General features: G+C 33.1%; 1 protein-coding gene and 2 pseudogenes across 3 annotated transcripts; all 3 read left to right on the forward strand.

Moving 5' to 3' along the window:
* Window positions 1–444: 444 nt before the first annotated feature.
* LOC108468404 (linoleate 9S-lipoxygenase 5-like) lies at window positions 445–6,255 on the forward strand (annotated as a pseudogene).
* Window positions 6,100–10,946, forward strand: LOC108467580 (probable linoleate 9S-lipoxygenase 5). 3 transcript variants are annotated; one of them, XM_053031525.1, is made up of 10 exons: window positions 6,100–6,264; window positions 6,591–6,811; window positions 7,497–7,781; window positions 7,893–8,136; window positions 8,240–8,740; window positions 8,863–8,948; window positions 9,030–9,122; window positions 9,230–9,516; window positions 9,606–9,869; window positions 9,965–10,946. In XM_053031525.1, exons 2-10 carry the CDS (start codon window positions 6,689–6,691, stop codon window positions 10,854–10,856), a joined length of 2,775 nt encoding a protein of 924 aa, XP_052887485.1. In that variant the 5' UTR covers window positions 6,100–6,264; window positions 6,591–6,688; the 3' UTR covers window positions 10,857–10,946. The 3 variants fall into 3 exon arrangements, with proteins under 3 accessions (XP_052887485.1, XP_017623755.2, XP_052887484.1); XM_017768266.2 differs by lacking the exon at window positions 6,100–6,264 and having other exon boundaries at window positions 6,342–6,811; window positions 7,453–7,781; XM_053031524.1 differs by lacking the exon at window positions 6,100–6,264 and having other exon boundaries at window positions 6,342–6,811.
* Window positions 10,947–12,134: 1,188 nt separating this feature from the next.
* On the forward strand, window positions 12,135–20,859 carry LOC108468403 (probable sodium/metabolite cotransporter BASS3, chloroplastic; annotated as a pseudogene).
* Window positions 20,860–21,298: the final 439 nt, after the last annotated feature.

Genomic DNA, 21,298 nt, shown 5'->3' on the forward strand with positions numbered 1-21,298 from the left:
TTACTTGATTCGATTTGAAAAAAATTCAAATTGAGTTTAGTTGGTAAAATAAGATTTATCAACTCGACTAACTCGAAATTTTTTAACTCGATTCGACTCAACTCGATCGAATACACCCTTACTCTTGTATCTTCGATGATGATGGATTCACAGTGAGGCAAAATATCAAATTCACTCAAGGACCTACTATCATTCATTCTATGAAAAGCCAACTATTTACGACCTTACCATATAATATTTTCAAAAATCAACATCTTCATGATGTTGCTTGAGCAAAATTCTCTTGATGAACTTGGGGGTCCTCTCACTATCTCACCACTTCCTACCTGCAAAAGGAGTTAAAAAGACTATTATCCGAAGAATTTCGAGTTGACTGAGAGAATCTTGGCAAATGACTATCCTAATCTATATTTACTTAAATTTGAGTACGTGTCTGAATAAGATATGTCTCAAGAGGCCACAGACAATTTGCACAAGTATTGTAACTTAGCATGTGCAGTGTTCAAGCTTAATGAATCTAATAAGAGTATGGAAGATACTTAACAAAAAGACGTGTTGAAACAAGTAAAATTTAATGACAAGCAAGTTAACAAGGCAGTTCATATGTGCTTCAAAGCTTATCAAGAGAATCCATGTACTTATCTACCAATGGAAGGCCCCCACTCATTTATTTTTCGATATAAAAAAAAAATCTCAAACATGATTTTGATTTTTTATTATGCTTAAATTTAAGATTTAATTTTTATATTTTAATTTTTAATATAATTTAATCTTTATATTTTATAATATATTAGTTAATTTAAATAGTTAATGACGCTAACTACTCTCTTAAAACTTTTGAGTGATTTTAAAAAAATATTACCAAAATTTTCACGGTATTAAATATTTGGACTCACTTATTTTTTTTCTTTTCTTAGTATTATAAGATAATGGTAAAATTGTAATTTTAATTTTATTATGATCACATTTAATATTTAATCTTTATATTTTAATTTAACATAATTTAATTCTCTATTTTATAATAACATCAATTAATCCAAATAATTAATACCTTTAGATATTATTGCTATTTTATTATTTTACAATCACAACTAGTCCATCAATGTTTTTTTTTTCTTTATGAAATAAGTGTCAACGTTTGGAGCCATATTCTATAATAATCTTTTGACTGGTGAGGGCATTAATATACAATTTAATATACTCATATTTTTATATCAAACCAACTTTATTTTGCATTATGTTTTGGTTGTTTTCTGTGGGGTTTAATTCATTAACAATAATTATAAAAAAATTAATAAATCATACAATTGGGCTAAATACTATATCACTGCATGCAAGGTAAATGTTCTCACTAGGCAAGTTCCAGTTTAAGTTCAACACATATTTGCAAATTGGATTCAATTATACTCAGATGTAGCAGTAAAAGAAGATTCTGATATTGCTTCGATCAGGGGAATAATTCGTGACAGATATGCCAGTTGGATTCTTGGGTTTAACTGGTTGGTGGACATTTGTTCCGCTTTAGATGCTGAACTATGGGGCATCTTGGAAGGCTTGGTAATTGCTATTTTACCCTTAGCCTATATCCGTCGCCAGAACAGGGTTACGGAGCATTACCAAAATTTACAGATCAAATAACAGACATCTCATATCATTAAACGTTCATATCAGAAATCAATTAAAATCAATTATATTGTCCCTTATATGAGCCCTCGTGGCCCAAAATACATATTAGAAATAAGTCGGGACTAAACTAGGTACTCAGAAAATTTTTTAGAAAACATAAAAAATTTTCAAAGGTGTAGGGGACACACACCCATGTGGTCAGGCCGTATGTCTCACACAGTCAAGAGACACGCTCGTATCTCAGGCCGTGTGGACATTCGAAATTGGGACAGACGACCGTGTCCCAACCCGTGTCCGAACTTACGAGCTTTCTAACTTGGGTCACACAGCCAAATCACACACCCGTGTGCTAGGCTGTGTGAGCATTCTATTTTGCAATTTAAAAGATACAGGGGACACATGGCGGTGTGTCACACATGGTTGAGACACACTCCCGTGTCTCTGCCCGTGTGGACGAAATAACCCATTTTTTTCTAGCCATATTTCTCACCCAATTTGGCATCAATCTAACTCAACATTTTTGCACAGTAATCAGCCATAACAAGACTCTTAAAACAAGCCAAACTCAAGTCTTATACATTAGATATCATCACATAAATCCAAGTATTCAAACTTACCTAATTGACCAAATACACATATATGCATATTTTACCAAATATACCAATTCAAACCAACCATCAATATACCTATAAGATTTTCATCATTCAACCATTTCAAACACATATCAAACATGGTAAGGTCACTTATAAGCACATCAAAATATATCCATCACAAGCCATTCAAATGGCTACTATCAATAAAACAACTACTTGCCAACATTGGTTAAACTAACCTATACATGCCATTATAACTAGAATTAATTTACCATATATACCGAAATAGGCTGATGGATAGTGTGAGGTAGCTCCAACCAACTTCCAACCAATTCGAGCTTCCGAATTACTATAAAACATGAAAAATAAAACAGAGTAAGCACTTAATGCTTAGTAAGCTCATATAACATGGAAATTAACTTATCATTTAATCACATTTAAGGTAAGTTTGCTAATATAACCAAACCAATTTGGCCAAAAGCCTAAACACATATCCTCAACATGTTAGCCATGTAACACTTTCAATAACCAATACACATGGATGTACATAATCACTAGGCAAGATTCACATATAGGTATCATCCATCTCATATTTCAATATATCATGTAATCTTATTTCCATGTAATTCAAGTATATACTCGCAATTGTTCATTTTGAACTCATATTGTTTCATATCAAAACTTTGCCCATTGAACCATTTAAACATCGTTGGATACAAGGGTAGTACACACGAGGTGTACAAAACAGTAATTCGTCAATTCATAAACATATGTGCTCATACGAGCATGTAAACGAGAACCTCTTTTGAGCCATATAATAGGAAGCTCATGTGAGCTGTATATCGGGAAGCTCATACGAGCCATTTATCAGGAAGCTCAAGAGAGCCATTAATCGGGAAGCTCATGAGAGCCAAATATTGGGAAGCTCATGAGAGCAAAGTATCAGGAAGCTCATAAGAGCTGTGGTGTGTCCACAACACATGCAGGATCACAACCAATCCGAGAACCCTAATGGATTGTCATTTGTATCTATCGAATTTCTAATGTTTAAACGGGACTCGAAAATTATCAGATATGTGATCAGTATTTTACAAGGCAATTACCCATTTCACACACATAACAATATTCAATTTAAAACATATAAATGTACAATTTAGTTACGCAAACTTACCTCGACAAGTATACGTAGATTTGTAAGATACTAATATGATACTTTTTCTTTTCCTCAATCTAATTTCATACTAGGTCTATCCGGATCTATACGAATAAATTTAACTTAATTCAATATAATTCATATTCAATTCAATCCAATACACTTTTTTGGTAAAATTACTATTTTTCCCCTATACTTTTAGTTAATTACAATTTTGTCCCTAGGCTCAGAAAATGAAATTCATACAATTTAATTCTTATTTCAAGCCTAATCGATTTTCATACATATCAATGGCAGCCCATGAATTTCATAAAATTCAAAATTTTTCCATGAATTTATCATCTTTTCAATTTAGTCCCTAAATCATAATTTCATCAAAATTCTCTTTACAAATGTTGTTTATCTAACAACAACCTTTCATTTTCTACCATAAAACTTTAAAATTCAACTATACCCATCCATGGAAAAACCCTAATACTTTAACGGTTTTGCAAATTAATCCTCGAGATAGCTAGATTAAGTTATTACAATCTCGGAAACATAAAAATCATTAAAAATGGGACAATAATACTCACCTAATTAAGCAAAATAAACTTGTCTATCTTCAAGCTTCCATGGCTAGGGTTTCCATGTTTTATTTTAGAAAAGATGATGAAAATTTGTTTTATTTTATTTATTTATCATCATTTTATCATTTACTTTCCAAAATTAACCTTAATAATTTACTAAATTCCAATGATGAATAATCATCTTTATCTACTAACTCCTCTAAATGGTTTATTCCATATAAGGACTCCAATTTTAAATTCCATAGCTATTTGATACCTTTAGCTACTAGAATTCAACTTTTGCACTTTATACAATTTGGTCCTTTTTATCAAGCTAGGCATGTAAACGGTAAAATTTCTTAACGAAATTTTCATACGATATTTCTATAATACTATAGACCATAAAATAATATTAAAATAAATTTTATTTAGACTTCGAATTTGTGATCCTAAAACTACCGTTCTGATTTCACTGAAAACGGTTGTTACATGGTTTGACAAAATATTTATCTTTTCAGACAATGTAGAGGCGGTACAAGTTATACAAGAGAATACTATTAAAGTGTCAAATTCTGCTTTGGTCAAAATAATTAATTCATAATTGGTTAATTTATTACAATGATCTATTCAACATGTTTCCAGAATTTATAACAAAAAGGCTGATTGTTTGACTAAGATGTCTGTTAGTAATAATGGCGGCACTTAATTTTTTGTAATACCGAAGGAATTTTTTGTAATGATGTTTTATTCACCAAAAAAATTTCAGTTATAGTCATAATTGTATTTTAAACTTAAATTCACCGCTTACGGATGGGGATTTATAATTTCTTCCATAATTTATTTGATATTAACTTTTTTATTATGAAGATTAAGTTTATGGTAATAATTTACGGTTAATAAATATGTTAAAATGATTGCCGAGGCATGTTTATGACAAAAATTATCTTTTCTTTTGGTGAAAATAAGAAATATCAAACAAATTATTCTGAAAATGAAAAAATTATTATTCTTGTCCAATTTCATTAAAGTGTGTGTCATTGGATGAGGAACATCGAATACTTGTAAATTATTTGTTCCGATCAAAGCTTGTTTAGCTAGATAATTTATAACAATATTTTAAATACACTATCTAAAGCAAAATGTAAAAAAAAAAAACTCCTTAAATGGGTTATATTTAGATATTAAATGAAACTGTAAATAAGTTTACAAAATAACTATTTTAATGTTTCTTTAGTTGCAAACAAATTATGTATAGATTAAATAAATTTTATAGATATCGATTAATAATGTTGTCAATTAACCTTTATTTATTAAATACAAAAGTAGATGGACTACATTCTAATAAAAGGACTAAATTATTAAAAGTAAAAGTAAAGGGACTAAATTTTAAAATTTGGAAAAGTATAAGAAATTGATAAATAATTATGCTTTTTTTCTCTCTTTCTTTCCCACCCAGCTCCAACCCCCCCACACCCCCAAAAAAAATAAAGGATGCTGCTAACGTGTCGTGATTAGAAACCCACACTTATACGTGTCATGATTAGCATCCAAATCAAAGGTTGCAGACACGTGCTGTAGTTGAGCCATTCATAATTGCCAGAAGGAGACAGTTGAGCGTAATTCATCCAATCCATAGGCTATTGGATCCTCATTTCAAAGACACACTGCATATAAAATCATTGGGTCGAGCCATCTTCCTTAATGCTGGAGGGATTCTGGAGACTCTTCTTTTAGTGAATACTCCATGGAATTGTCTTCTCACTTGTATAAAGAATGGAGATTTGATAAGCAGGCCCTTCCTGTAGACCTTCTGGAAAGGTTGGTAGTTCTTGAATCCATTAGAATTGAATGGACTCACTTCCTTTAAATGTTCCAAATTGTACAACTAACGATGAGGACCATAACATTTTCAGAGGTATGGCGAAACCAAGAGTCAGAGATGAGGTTGTATCGGGGCCAATGGAGCAGGTCGAGAGAGACAAATCAAGCAACAAGGCGGCGACAGGTGCAGAACAGAAGATGTTTGAGGTTGACGCTGAGGTGGAGCTCGTGTTAGAAGACTATCCCTATGCAAAAGATGGAATTGAGTTATGGACCGCCATTGAAACATGGGTGACAGAATACTGATTCACAATAATGAATAAATCCTTGCTGCTGCATTGCTGGCCAACATTCAACACTTTCCTCGAACGCGAAAAGATGGGTTATTTTTGTTTGCAGGAGCATACAAGCTGAAAGAAAGAATATTTGTGGGCCGATGGATGTGAAGAAATTGACAATGGAAGCATCTATGCATGCTGCACAGAAGGAGACAGTCAGTAAAACGAAACAAGGATTTTAAACAGTAAGGAAAGCAAGCAGAAAACACGAGGGTGGGGGAATCTAATTTAAAGTAAAAAAGTGGCGAATAAGAAAACTCAATGGCTAGGCAATGTATTAGATTCAAAGCTTAACCTCCCAACTAAAGCCAAGAACATTCCCCACGCTAATTGGGCTGGCTGGCTGCCTGGCTAGCTCTTTGGATTCGGTCGCGCCACCATGAAAAATGAACTCCTTCTGCAAGCGTTATATATTTGCGCTCTCCTTCCCCACCTCGGATTAAGTTCCATAGCTTTTCTAAAATATCTTGTATGCTATTATTCATCAAACAGGTGGTGATCTTTTTTACAGGATTAAAAGGAAAAGCCTTGGGAACTGAGAAAGGAGGCAACAAATTATGGTAGAAACCATGGGTTGTTGTGGATTACTACAAGCACGTTGCCATCGCCATGACCCTCAAAAATACATTATCCAAGGAGAAATTGAGATCGATCGCAGTCCTTGGTTCTCTCTCTGTGCCTCTGGATCATCTGTTGTTTTTCGGCTTTACAGCCGAGACAACATGGATCCAAGTAAGTATATACAATGTATTGTCATACCACATCCAACCATGGCTATATATATAGATTTAATTCTAAGTTTAGGGTTGAGATTTTAAATTTTAAGTTAAAGGGTAAAAAAATTAATATTTTGTGTTAATGAGATAAAAAATTGTTAAAATGTTATGAATAATGTAAGGAGAAGAGTTCATAAAATAATTTCTTTAGGGATGAGTGTAAAATAATAATTTTATGCCCTTAAATTTTGATGATGTGACAAATTTTATTGGTGTCTTAAAACTTTAGTTTTAGTATATCCTATCGTAAATTATTCTGATAAATAATACCTCTTACTACGTAATTGAAAAACATATAATTTTAAGTTGTTTTGAAAATATAGCTTATAATTTTTAATTTGAAGGGTCCTTTACTTGTATAAAAAAATGGTCAAAAAATCTAAGCATTTATAATATATGAAATGGTTGATCATTGAATTAACATTGAGATTTAAGTTTTGGGGATTTTGAGTGTGAGTCTCATCACACGTATTAATGGCAATTTATTTTGACTTTTAAGTCTAAATATATTTTAATTATCAATCTATTTTTTAAATGTATGTTGTAATAATTTGATTCTAATTAGTAGTTATATGAATATATATGTATATATTGTAGTTACGAGAAAAGGGATTGAAAGTGAGAATACATATGTAATGAAGGGGAAAGAGCTGGAAAGGAAAAAACATGAAGTCTTAAGCATGAAGGTGCCCATGAAAGTGATCAAATTCAAATTGAAGTTCGAGGTGACGCGAGATTTCGGAATTCCAGGAGCTTTTGTTGTTGAAAATAGAGATAAGAAGCATGAGTTTTTCCTCAAATCCATCACATTGCATTATATTAACCATCCGAATATTCTCAAGGAACGAAAGTTTCATTACTGTTGTGGTTCTTGGGTTTACCCCATCACCAAGACCGGATTTAAACGGATTTTCTTCTCTGATCAAGTATGCTACCATACTTACATATTTATAATTGAGATAACTTAGTAATTAAATTATATGTAGTTCAATGCATGTAATATTTGATTCTGATTGGAAGTGTTGTACTTTTAACAGTTATATCTTCCGACAAAAACGCCACAAGGTTTAGTAGAATTGAGAAAAAAAGAACTTCAGAAACTGCAAGCCCCAGGACCAAAGGGTGAATGGAACCCATGGGATCGAATTTATGATTATGATGTCTATAACAATCTTGGAGATCCTAAAAAGGGTCGACTGTATGATAGACCTGTATTGGGTGATTCCACTAATTTTCCATACCCACGTCGGTTGAAAACAGGCTACCTTAATTGCCAACACGGTAGACATAAATAGACCATTGAATAAATAAATTTAAATTTGTCTAATTATTTATTTTTCATTGAATTGCTTTCATTTGATATATTTGGTTGTATGTGAAGTAGACCATTCAAGGGAGTCTGGACTAGCAAGGTGCTTCCAGTTTTATGTTCCACCCGATGAGCGAATGAGCGATGAAAAGCTACAAGAGCTGAAAAACAACTTCGTCGAGGCTCTTATTCGATTTCTTGCGCCGGAACCAACGCTCCCACACTTGTGGGATGGAGAATGTCCCGACTTCGTCACCAAAGTTGCACATTTCTTTGTACCCAAGGCAGCGATATCGAAGAAAGATGTTAGATTCATTCGATCCATAATAGATTTCTGTAGAAAGCTAAAATTACCATCGTCTCATGGAGGTCCGAGCAGGTCAGATCCAAGTGAGGAACAAGACATTTTTGAAGACATTATAGGCTTTTTTCCAGACAAAGAAGTGGAAGAACTGGATGATTCGGACAAGCAGCGGCTGGAAAAATTGGTACCCAAGGAAATTCTTGACCAAGTTGTTGCCACTCTTGCTCTGAAAAGACAACATGCCAGTGCTCAATTGCCTTCAATTATAGCAGGTGGGAAACATGTACTTATAACTGCTATAGATGTTTTTCTATTTATCACGAGGTCTGCAATCACAATAACCATGATATATGATTAAAGATACGTTTATTGAAACGATTTATGTTGTTGTAAGAGGAAAAATTCGCTTCTTTTGCGGACACGGAGTTTGGTCGCCAAATGCTTGCAGGAACAAATCCTGTTCGAATCCGGCGCTTGAAGGTATCTCTTTCCTAGGTTTATAATGTATAATTTTTGAGCCTTAAGATTTAATAGGTTGGAATAACATTATAAACGTTGCAGAAGGAGGAGTTCTCACTTCTAATGGAAAGTTTTCAGAAAAAGTACCAGGGTAACCGGAATGATCTCAAAGCTCTTGAAGTTGATGTAGAAGAGGTATAAAAAAGAAAACTAGATTGTTCAAGATCATTTTGCAGAGATATGTATTTCTTTTCCTTTCAAATTAACTACTTTATGGATGCATTCATAACACTATATGGCAGGCAATCAAAGCCAGTAGCGCATTCATCTTGGATCACCATTACCTTGAGCAATTTCTGAAAATGATAAACGGGAAAGGTGTTTGCGCTTACGCAACTCGAACGATACTAATTGCAGATGAACGACCGTATGAAACGATTAAACCAGTAGCAATAGAACTAAGCTTGCCTGAAGACTCTGACGATGGCTGCAGCATGTTCCTTGTTCCAGAAAATGATTTAATATGGGAGTTTGCAAAATTTCACGTTGCATCCAACGATGCAGCTTACCACCAGTTAGTTAGCCATTGGTAAGTAGTAATCATTAAATTAACCCAATTAATTTCGTATCTGTTAAATTTATATGTTTGTTTTGATGTGCCAATGCATCCAAATCAAGGTTGCATACACATGCAGTAGTTGAGCCATTCATAATTGCGACGAGAAGACAGTTGAGCGTAATGCATCCAATCCATAGGCTATTGGATCCTCATTTCAAAGACACACTGCATATAAATGCATTGGCTCGAGCCGTCTTCCTTAATGCTGGAGGGATTCTGGAGACTCTTCTTTTTACTGGTGAATACTCCATGGAATTGTCTTCTCACTTGTATAAAGAATGGAGATTTGATAAGCAGGCTCTTCCTGAAGACCTTCTCGAAAGGTTGGTAATTCTTGAATCCATTAGAATTGAATGGATTCACTTCCTTTAAATGTTCCAAGTTGTACAACTAACGATGAGGACCATAACATTTTCAGAGGTATGGCGAAACGCAGAGTCAGAGATGAGGTTGTATCGGGGCCAATGGAGCAGGTCGGGAGAGACAAATCAAGCAACAAGGCGGCGACGGGTGCAGAACAGACGATGTTTGAGGTTGACGCTGAGGTGGAGCTGGTTTTAGAAGACTATCCCTATGCAAAAGATGGAATTGAGATATGGACCGCCATTGAAACATGGGTGACAGAATACTGCAATGTTTTCTACCATAACGACAATGATGTGAAGGAAGATGAGGAAATCCAAGAATGGTGGAATGAAATCAAAACGAGAGGACATAAAGATCGAAATGAGGGATGGTACGACATTAATACATTCGAAAGCCTCGTAAAAGCTCTGACAACTCTTATATGGATCACTTCAGGATTGCATGCAGCAGTGAACTTCGGACAGTATGGATACGGGGGTTGGCCACCAAATCGTCCCATGTTATTGAGAAAATTCCTCCCAAAAGAGGAAGAAGTCTATGAAGAAGTGAATATCATGAAGTTCGTGGAGGAGATGTTGCCTGATAAGTTCCAAATGAAGTTGGCAATTGCGGTAATGGATCTTCTGTCACGACATACATCAGAAGAGGTTTATTTGGGTCAAACATCACCCCAAAAAGAGTGGCCATTGATTGAGGATCAGTCTATAATTCAGAAAAAGTTCAAAGAATTTAGGGAAAACCTTGAAGCAATAGAGCGAAATATAAAGGAGAGGAATAAAGAATACATTTTAATGAATAGGTGGGGACATGCAAAGATTCCGTACAAGCTCTTGTACCCCGATACATCAAAACCCATGCCTCCAATATCTAAGGAGAAAGGGAAACATCAACCTGAGAAGATGGATATTAATGAAAGGGGAATCCCTAATAGTATTTCCATTTAATTTTCTCTTTGGTAGTTCCAATTTTTCAATTTGTTTCTAATATTACTTTAAATTATTAATCAATTAATTATTTTTATATTTTAAGAGTTACATTTTGTACACACTTAATTTTCTCCAAACTTAAATTTTAAAATGGATTAAAATAATTCCTTTGACTTAAATTTTAAATAATAATAATAATAATAAATCAAGCTCTTGTTTAAGATAAAATAAATTTATTTTCACAAAGTAATCTATTTTAAATAAATATTTTATGAAATAAATTAATTTTGTTTCATAAAACCTAAAATGAAAATTTTATATTTGGGTTTTAATTTTTTAAAATAAGCCCAAACCTACTTTTCTTTTTCCTTTTAAAAGTCCAAAAGAATTGAATATATTTTAAACTCAAATTAAATGTTAGAAGCCCAAATTAGTGTTTCTTTTATCGTTTTAATAAGAGTCTATATAATTTGTTTCTTTTATTGGTCCATTTTCATTAGAGGCCAAAGACCCAAGCCCACATTATGTTTATGTTTTCGTTAGGGTTCCAGATGTCGCCATCTGACAGGCCATAACGTGAACACGGCACCACCACCAATGTGAACGGCCACATGCATCTCACTCATTTCCTCCCCTAAACCTAAATTCGTTATTTGTCTATGAGCTAGGCTAGGTCAAGTAAAAAATTTAGGCTCAAACTTGGCTTGACCTAGAAAACTGGTTTATATTTTTGCCCAAGCTTGACATGGATAAAAATACTCAAATGCCTAAATCTTTGCATCTTTTCCTCTCTTTTTATTTATTTCCGTGGATATTTTTAGAATTTTGTGGAATGTTTTGGAACATGTTATTTGCACTTGAATTGTCGTAAAACTCAATCTCCATTATACCACTCAACTATTGAAAAATTCAGCACGAGTGCATTAATGCACTACATGAGTGACAGTCACAACGTTCGGCACAATATATGACATCCACATGAATTGCAAAATTAATAACTTGGTTGTAGTGACATGATTCAAATAACATAAATAAATAAAGTAATTACATAACATTAATATAACTTTGTTTTAGGAAACAAAATTTACTCCCTCCCTAGCATGTGCCTCAACAATCTATCGCTAGATAACGAGGGTTTCGAACTTCTCGATATCCAGACAAATATACCATATAAAAATAAAGCAAACTTGTTAGGACACATTTTCATAAAAAAACAATTCTTGATCTAAGTTTTATTTTTTTTTTACTTATTTATAAGTGGGAACATGTGTGTTTAGTGACTCATTGATGTCAAAAATGGCATCCTGTATAGCGCCAAAGACTACAACAATATCAGACACCCGCCTTTATCTTGTGTTTCATGCTCTGTTGCCTGACAAAAGTCACGATACAACGTTGCTAATATTGTTGAACCCCAACTATACATACAAGCAGCTTCCAAATCAGACAATAAAGGCTAGTACATCAAGTGGACTTTATTATTTGTGTTCGACATAAGTGCCCCTTATATACTGCAGTACATACGCTCGAGCAACGCACACCGCCTCCAACTTAATGGCACTACTCAATAAGGTTTCAAAATTTTCTTCCAACTAAGAAAGTTTTGAACTCATAAATCTAACTTCACCATCACAAGGTGAGCGTCCAATCAATTGATAGCAGAACACTGCAGGTTTGAACACTTTACTTGAAACCGTGATCACATAACTGCCAACTAGAAGCCCAAGTTACAATGCGACATCTTCCAGTGTGATGGTGCACTCCACACATGGCAAATGAAATTTGTGTGTCTCAGAGCGCTACTGTTCAACCAATGTAGATATTAAATTGCCCATCAACTCAAGCATCTGCATCAATGTTGTTGATCTAAAATCGTCAGCATCCAAATATGACATAATCCATTCGTCCAACCAGTAGCTCGAACCATGTATAAGGGCCAAATTTTGTCCAGCCCTAATAAAACCAAAATAAATCAAAACAAATAAAAGTCCCTAACAGTCCATTTATAAAGAAAACGACCTAAATATTAAACCTGAATGACACAAATTACAAGCCCAATGACCCAAATCCATCTGCTAACCCTATTAAACTTGACCCAAGGCCCAAATACAACAACTCGAAGCCTAATAGCCCAAATCCTAAAACCTAAACAGAAAAAAAAATCCTAAGTCCCCTTCGGTGAAAAAAAGAAAAAAAACAAAAGCAGAAACAGAAACATGGAGCATAATAGAGAGAACAAAAATGAACGGAAAATAATATAAAATATAGTGTATTTGGCTATAAAAGCCAAGAACAAAAACTTTGTATCACTACTCTTCAAGATTCAACAGAGAATACCAAAAAAAAAAAAAATCAAGTTTAAAAAAAAGGTGGTTCTTTTAGTTAATCTTCTATTTTATTTCTTTAAAAAAGTTAATAAAAAGCAAGGTTTAAAAAAACTTTACCTTGTCGCTTCATCTTCTACCATTGTCATGGGTGGCTCTATGTCGATTCGAAGGGTCTTCAAACCCATTAGGGTTCGTTGACGGCCTCGACAGAGAAAGGGAAGCCAAAGGGTTTTGGGGTTCTTGTTGGGTTTTAGCTAAGGTTTTGAAAGGTTTCGACCCTAGATCTGTTTCTAGGGCTCTCGAAGGGTTAAAAAAAGAATTTTTTTGCGATCTCTAACCACCAGAGGACGCGGTCTCTGTCGCCAATGATCGGTGACCAAAGGGGAGGGGAGCTTTGAGAAAAAAAGAAGAAGAAGGAGAAATGAGTTTTTTTTTAAACAGGGTTAATAATGATTTCTTTTTTATTTTTTTAAATTTATATAGGGGTATTATGTGACGTCGTTTTGGAGGTGATTTATAATGCCCAAAATGACGTCATTTCAAGCTTAACCCAACAATCAGACCCGAACCTCTCCAAGATCCATGTGTTTTTGAAGGGTTGGGCAAATTGCTGGCTATGCCCTTTCGTATTTTTTTCCTATTTCAATTTCGTCCCATATCACTTGCTATTTATTTTATTTTTACCCCTTTGATTTCATTTTCTTACAAATCAGTCCCTTGACCCATTATTGACCCATTAAGGGGATGACACTTGTATGGGGTGGGGAAAATAACTTACTAGGTCCTTATATTTTTTCTATTTCATTTCATTTTAGTCTTTTATCTGCTTCTTTTTTTTTGTAATTTGGTCTTTAAATTTGGTTTAAATTTCAATTTAGCCCTCAATTTATTTTATTCAGCACATTTATTTTCTTTTTTAATTCCCTGCACTTTTAATTTTTTTATTTATATTTTTGCCCCTTAAAATTACACAATTTTTATTTTGTCCTTAATTATTATTATCAGCATTAATTGACATTTTTTACAACATTATTATTTTTGTTATGATATATTGCACTATTTATGTTCTTATGATATCATATAACTTGTTTATACATAGTCGTGTATCCCATATAACGTATTATATTCGAATAAGTCCATAGTATGTCACATTAGAAGCTATTCATTTTCATGCAATGTACATTTAGCAATTTGAACCGAGGCGATGCTCTTTAATTAGGGGATTCGAGAAATTGTGCCCCTAACTTATAGAGTACAATTTTCTCTTTGAACCAAAATAATCGAATATCCTTTAAAAAAAATTAAAACACATAAGATTTAGATAATAATTAAATGACAAGTATTCTTATTCTTGGGGATTTGAGATGTCGTGCCTGACTTACGGGACATGCCCATTTCCTTCCGATTAACTTGAAATAAGAGTACCTTCTCCGTCAGGTTCAATTTAAATAGTAATATTTTTTAGTAACGTATTCAAATAATACCATTTGCATGCATAAATGGGTTGTATTTTTTAAAATCATTATCGAATTCATCACTTTCGACACTAACACTTCAAGTAATCAACTAGGTATTAATTTTGGACGTTATGAGGGTGCTAACCCTTCTTCATACGTAATTGACTCTCAAACCCACTTCTTGGATTTTGTAGACCGAAAATTTATTGTTTTAGTAAAATTAACCTCTTTTGTTAAAATGATTAAATCTCAAGGTGACCTAATCACACCTAATAAAAAGGATTGGTGGTGACTCCATCTTTGTTTTAAGATAAAAAATCGAGCTCCAAAAGGGGTTTTGACACCATGAACATGCGCCCTCAATACACGATATTCACCCTGACCATATTAAATTCCCACATTAGTTAAAATCATTCAATTAAATAATAAATTATGTCCAACTTTATAAATATACTTGTGAATAAAAAATAAAAATTTTTTTACCGGCACATTAATCATCCTTGTTGTACGATCGTTTGCTCTAATCGAAAAACCCATTTCGATATCTACACAAACAATATAAATTTTAATCATCGACTACACAAATAAATAAAAATCTAATATTTTAAGACATAAATATAATGTTAAAAGTTGTATCTAAAAATTAACAATAATCTAACACAAACTTTCTTTCAAAACACAAAAGAACACAACTCAAGCTTCTTTTTTTTTCTTTTTCTCACGGTGGATGGGTAAGGGGGACCAAACCCCCTTTATATAATAAAATAAATAAAAAAATGAAAAAGAAAAAATAAAAAAATAAAAAAAGCTGAAAAGGAAAAGAAAAGGCAGGGGATCCATTGATTGTCTGGTCATGTTGTCAGGCAGCATCGTCATATTTGGAGCAATTACTAAAATAATTTTATTTTTATTTTTTTCCTTTTATTCCAGGAAAATTTTTTTTTCACTAAATAATTGACTGGTGATTAGGTGAAAATTTAGGGTGGTGCCACCGAGCGAAGTGGCGGCACTCAAGTCTACTGTAAAAATCACGACACTCTCATAATTAATCTTGAAGTTAAGTGATTTTCATAATTTTTTAAATTTAGAGTAATTTTTCTATAAAAAAACCCAAATTATTTATACACACATTAAGTTGCCAAGTGCCAAGAATGTAACTTTTATTGATGCAATACTGCCATTTTCATGGAGGTGTTTATGACGTTATAATTGAACCACCATTGACTGTCTTTTTCACAAAGTGAAAAAGTTGTCAAGTTGTGAAACTGATGTGGATAAAAAATTTGTAAGGATAAAATTATCAAGTTTAGAACTAAATGGTACTTTATCTCTATTATTGGGTCAATTCAACTTAATATTGAGCAAGAAAAACTCAAAAATCAAAAACCGACTGGAATGGAAGTGTTTGAACGATTAATAAAATGTAAATTTAAAAACAGAATGAAGTCTATTTTTTATTTAATATATAATTAAATTTTAACTTTTATGACATAAAATAAACATTTTATAATGAAAATAATTTAAAACGGTTGAAAATTGATTTTATTTTAAGTATTTATAAAAGGATTTTGAATTTTTGTCAAATAATATTCAAAAACCATAAAATAAAGCAAAGCTTTTTTGTTAAAAAGTCTAAATTTCAAAATAAAAAATTAATACGAAAAGTTGAGAACCAAATTATGAACGGTTCAAAAAATTTAAAACCGAATTGAATCAAACCGATATCACTTCTAATCCAAGTTAAATGTGAAATAATTATCAAGTTCAATTGTAACACCTCTAACCCGTATCCATCACCGGAATAGGATTACGAGGTATTACTAAACTTATACACTAGTATTTGTACAAAACCGAGTCACAAATTTGTATTCCAAATCAAAACTTTTCAAATTTCACCATAAAGTCCTTAATATGGACCTACAGGGCCCAATACATACTTTGGAAGTGGTTTGGGACTAAACTGGTAACTTTGAAAATTTATCCTTGAAGATAGGGGCACACGCCTGTGTGGCTTGGGACATGGCCGTGTGGCCACCCCGTGGGGATCCCAAGGCCGTGTGGAATTTTGACTTGCAATTTCTTAAGTATCAAAGGGCACACGGCCTAGGCACACACCCATGTGGCTAGGCCGTGTGGTAAATTGATTTTTCATCATTTTAAAGCCATTTTTCACATGATTTTGACAGTCGACCATGCTTGAAACCCGTGTCCTTCACACGACCAAGACACACGGCCGTGTCTTTCACCCGTGTACTATCTTGACTTCATATTTAAGGATGCAAGGGACACACGGTCATTTCACACGCCCGTGAGCTTGCCGTGTGTCACACACGGCCTAGACACACGCCCGTGTGTCTAACCATGTGGACGAAAATAAGCTATTTTCCAAGCCATATTTCTCACCCAACTTGTTATCCATTTACACTAACACATATGCATATTGATAAACTCATTTCAAGACAGTTAATTCATACCAAAATCAAGTCTTATACATGTCATATAACTACATCCAACCAATGTACCCGTAGGTACCTCAAATGACAATTTATATTCATGTCTATCTACTTTCCTTGTTCATATTTATGCATATTGTGCCAAACATACAAATTTAATTTATTCGTTCATTATCCATTTCAACTTGTATATCATGATATAGACTTTTACACAAAACACCAAGGTATGTCTATAGCTAGCCATTCCAATGGCTAGTCACTTTCAAGTATTTACATGTTAATCATTGTCTATTTAACTTTTACATGCCATTATAACCACAATTGTTATACCTTTTCTACCAAATTGGAACGATAGATAGTGTGAGTGATCTCCACTGAGCTTCCAATCCAATGAGCTTCTGATTTACTATAAACAGGAAAAAATAAACGGAGTAAGCATACAATGCTTAGTAAGTCTGTATAACTTGGTAATCAACTTACCAACCACTCTTACTCAAATTAAACATGCAAGGCACAATTATACCATTTGTACTCAAGCCCTATCACACATTCTCATCACCTATGTTAGTTTTATGATTCATGTAAACCACAATAATACATATACAAGCTCATCCATATTTGGATTTTCATACACATATGTTTTTCCACCTCATGTATTCATATAACATGTATGTCAATTATTTTCATGTATTTCAGATACATTTCATATCATTTCATCTCAATTTCTAGTATATTTCTTGTCAGAACTTTATTCAATAATCGATTGAAGTACTGATAATCACTCAGGTGATCCGCTCAAAGTGTAGCAATATATTTTCATGGATGAATGTATTCATCAAACCGTTCATATTCACACATAAACATATCATATCTACATATTCTATTTCATGTAACATCATTTCATATTTTCCAAGTGAACATATGTAATAATCTCTTTTCTTTTCATGTCATGATTTTACCTGTGGAATCATTGAAAACATCGATGGATATTTCGTTTTCCAGTAGTACACTCAAGGTGTACATTTCTTTTTCAAATGGTACACACAAAGTATACCTTTCCTTTTCAAATGGTACACACAGAGTATACCTTTTCTTTTCAAATGATATACACAAAGTATACCATTTCAAGTGTACACACAAAGTGTACATAGCCTTTTCAAATGGTACACACAGAGTATACCTTTCCTTTTCAAATGATATACACAAAGTATATCATTTCAAGTGTACATAAAAAGTGTACATAGCAGCTTCATGTGGTATACACAAAGTATACCTTTCCTTTTCACATTCGATAGCCGAAGCTATCCCTTTTCACATGGTACGTACAAGGTGTACATTTCCTTTTCATAATGAGATCAAAAGATTACCCTTTCGGAACAACCTTTCTGCAACACATAAAAGATCTCATTTCATATCAGTAATCACCTTTATCCATAGACTTTCATTTATTCAAACGAGATTTAGCATTTATCAAGAAATTGTTGGATATATGTCCAATCTCATAATTTTACGCATTAATGTAATTTACATTTCACATTTAATTCAAGCTCAATAATGACATTTTAGTCATTGATCACTTTACGAGTATTATCATTTATTTCAAACATTATCAATCATCGGGCTTTATTAGATATATAATCATTTCACGTGTACATTTATAAATCACAAATACAATTCAAATCAATCACAAAGACATACATAGCTAAGTTATATGAACTTACCTCGATAGATGTTCGTATACATAAAGTCTATTAATCCGGCATTTTCTCATTTCCTCATTCTAACTCCACATTCGATTTATTCTGATCTAATTTGGCCATGAAAGCTTTCCTTCTCTTTCCTAGGGTTTCCATGGAATTTTTGGGGAAGAAGATGATAAAATGATATCTTTTTCATTTAATTTAATTAATATCATTTAACTTTTCCACTTTCCAACTTAGTCCTTTACCTTTTTCTATTTTTCCATGGATGATTCACTAAAATATCTATATGTTTTTCATCAATGGTCTAATTACTATATAAGAACCTCTCATTTTGAATTTTATTTCTATTTGATCCTTACATCTTCTAGAATTCAACTTTGACATTTTATTCAATTTAGTCCTCTTTGCAATTAGACACATAATCAATAAAATTTTTCTATAAAAATTTTCATGCTATATTTCTATCACAATATCTACCATTTTATGAAATTTAAATAATTTTATTTTTTGGACTCGGATTTGTGGTTCCGAAACCACTGTTTTGATTTTTACCGAAAATGAGTTGTTACATCAATAATTATAAAGGGTCCCAAAGAAAAATTTCAGAGTCCAATAATTGCCTAATTCAAGTCTTCAAAATAGTTTTTTGCATATATATATATATATTGGTTATTCGTTACTATTTTTGCCACACTTTTTGCGTTTTAAATATTCGTTCTTTTGACAAATTTTTTTATTATATTTTTGTCAAGTTCTTATTGTTCTTTTCTTTCAAAGTTGGCTTTCACTTCGGAACCAGAAATGCTTAATAGTTTATTAGACAATGGACAAAGATTCTGGAATTAATAAATAAAATTATTATGCAGGGTATCTAAGGAATTATATGCTTCTGCTTTTGGTGGGATTATGTTGTCAATTGGGATTAAGCTTTCCTTGGATGATTTTGCACTTGCAGTCAAAAGGTATAATTGTATGTATATATATATGTATTATATATAGTTTCTAATTATGCTGCTATCAATTCAATTGTGACGTTTTTCATAAGTTTTTTATGTTTTTGTTTCATTACAAACCATTACCACTATCTGTTGGACTTATCATACAGTATATGCTCAAACCGGGTCTCAGGGCTCTAATTGCAAAGGCGTTCGGCATGTCTCTGATGTTTTATGCCAGTTTTATACTCACATCGTGTGTTGCAGGGGCTCAGTTGTCTAGCTATGCTAGTTTTTTAAGCAAATGAGATGTTGCAATGAGTATTCTTCTCATTAGCTTTACCACCATTGCATCGGTGCTCCTCACACCCTTTTAACTAGCCTCCTCATTGGATCCGTTGTTCCAATTGATGTAGTAATGATGTCGAAGTTAATTTTACAGGTAATGTGTAGATTAAACCGATGTGCATTCTCGAGTTAGCATTCTTGTTTTATGGTGCAAAAATGTAAAATGTTAGCTCGGTTGTTTGTGCTAGATGGTTCTTGTTCCGGTCACTTTTGGGCTTGTGCTTAATACGTATGCAAAACCGGTAGTTACTATCCTTCGACTATGATGTCTTTTGTTGTTATGATCAGTACATCCTTGTACATTGGTAGCCCTCTTTCACTGAATCAGAGTCAAATTTTATCAAAAGATGGTCTCCAATTGGTTTTTCAGGTTTTGGTGTTTCACGCTGTGGTATTCGCTATCAGATATTGGATCTTGAAGATTCCTGCTTTCAGGTAATTCAAACCTCCTATATTACATCCTATGTATTTAGAAGTTCTCCAAAAATTGATTTAACCACGTCCAACACATAACCGGTTATCGATATGGGGATACCATATTGTTATGCGTAGGCAAAGAGAAGAAGTTTGTCGAACAATATCGTTATGCAGTGGAATGCAAAGCTCGACAATGGAAGGGTTCTGGCAATCCAGTTCCTAGGAGGTAGCAGTCAAGCAATTCCAGTGACATACTTTGTCCTAGCAATGGCTATTATGGGTCTTTCACTTGCCTCTTTTTGGGGCAATGGTTACCGTCTTAGAGACTTAATGTCTTTACTTGCCCCACAAACTGTGCATGCTGTTCAGGAGGCTCAATGAATCGAAGACCCGAAACATGTTCCTGGAACTCAGAACTGAATCAAAGCTAAAGTTCTTGCACAAGACGATCTGAAATAGGAAAAGTAATGTTGTACAATTCATAGAAGGTAAAAGAATAACTGTTCCTAGAACATATAACAGTTAGAAAAATAGTACCTATAACTTGAAAGTTGCTAATCTTTGTATGTATGCATGTATAGGTAAGGTACATAAATCACAAAATATAGGTTCTCACTCTTAATGTGCATTCTTTTGTTCTCTCTCTTCTTTCTCTCAAATTTTCACCTTGTCCGCTACGGGTAAAATCGAGTTGAGCCAAGTTTGAATGCCACTACTCAAGCTCAAATTAAAATTTTGACTAAAATGTCACTATTTTTTAAGTAAATTATATTATTTTGATGGTATTTTTTTTTTTTATTTTTATAAAAAAAGAATAAAC

The sequence above is a fragment of the Gossypium arboreum genome, chromosome 8 (genome assembly GCF_025698485.1).
Source record: "Gossypium arboreum isolate Shixiya-1 chromosome 8, ASM2569848v2, whole genome shotgun sequence".
In the NCBI taxonomy this organism is placed as follows: Eukaryota; Viridiplantae; Streptophyta; class Magnoliopsida; order Malvales; family Malvaceae; genus Gossypium; species Gossypium arboreum.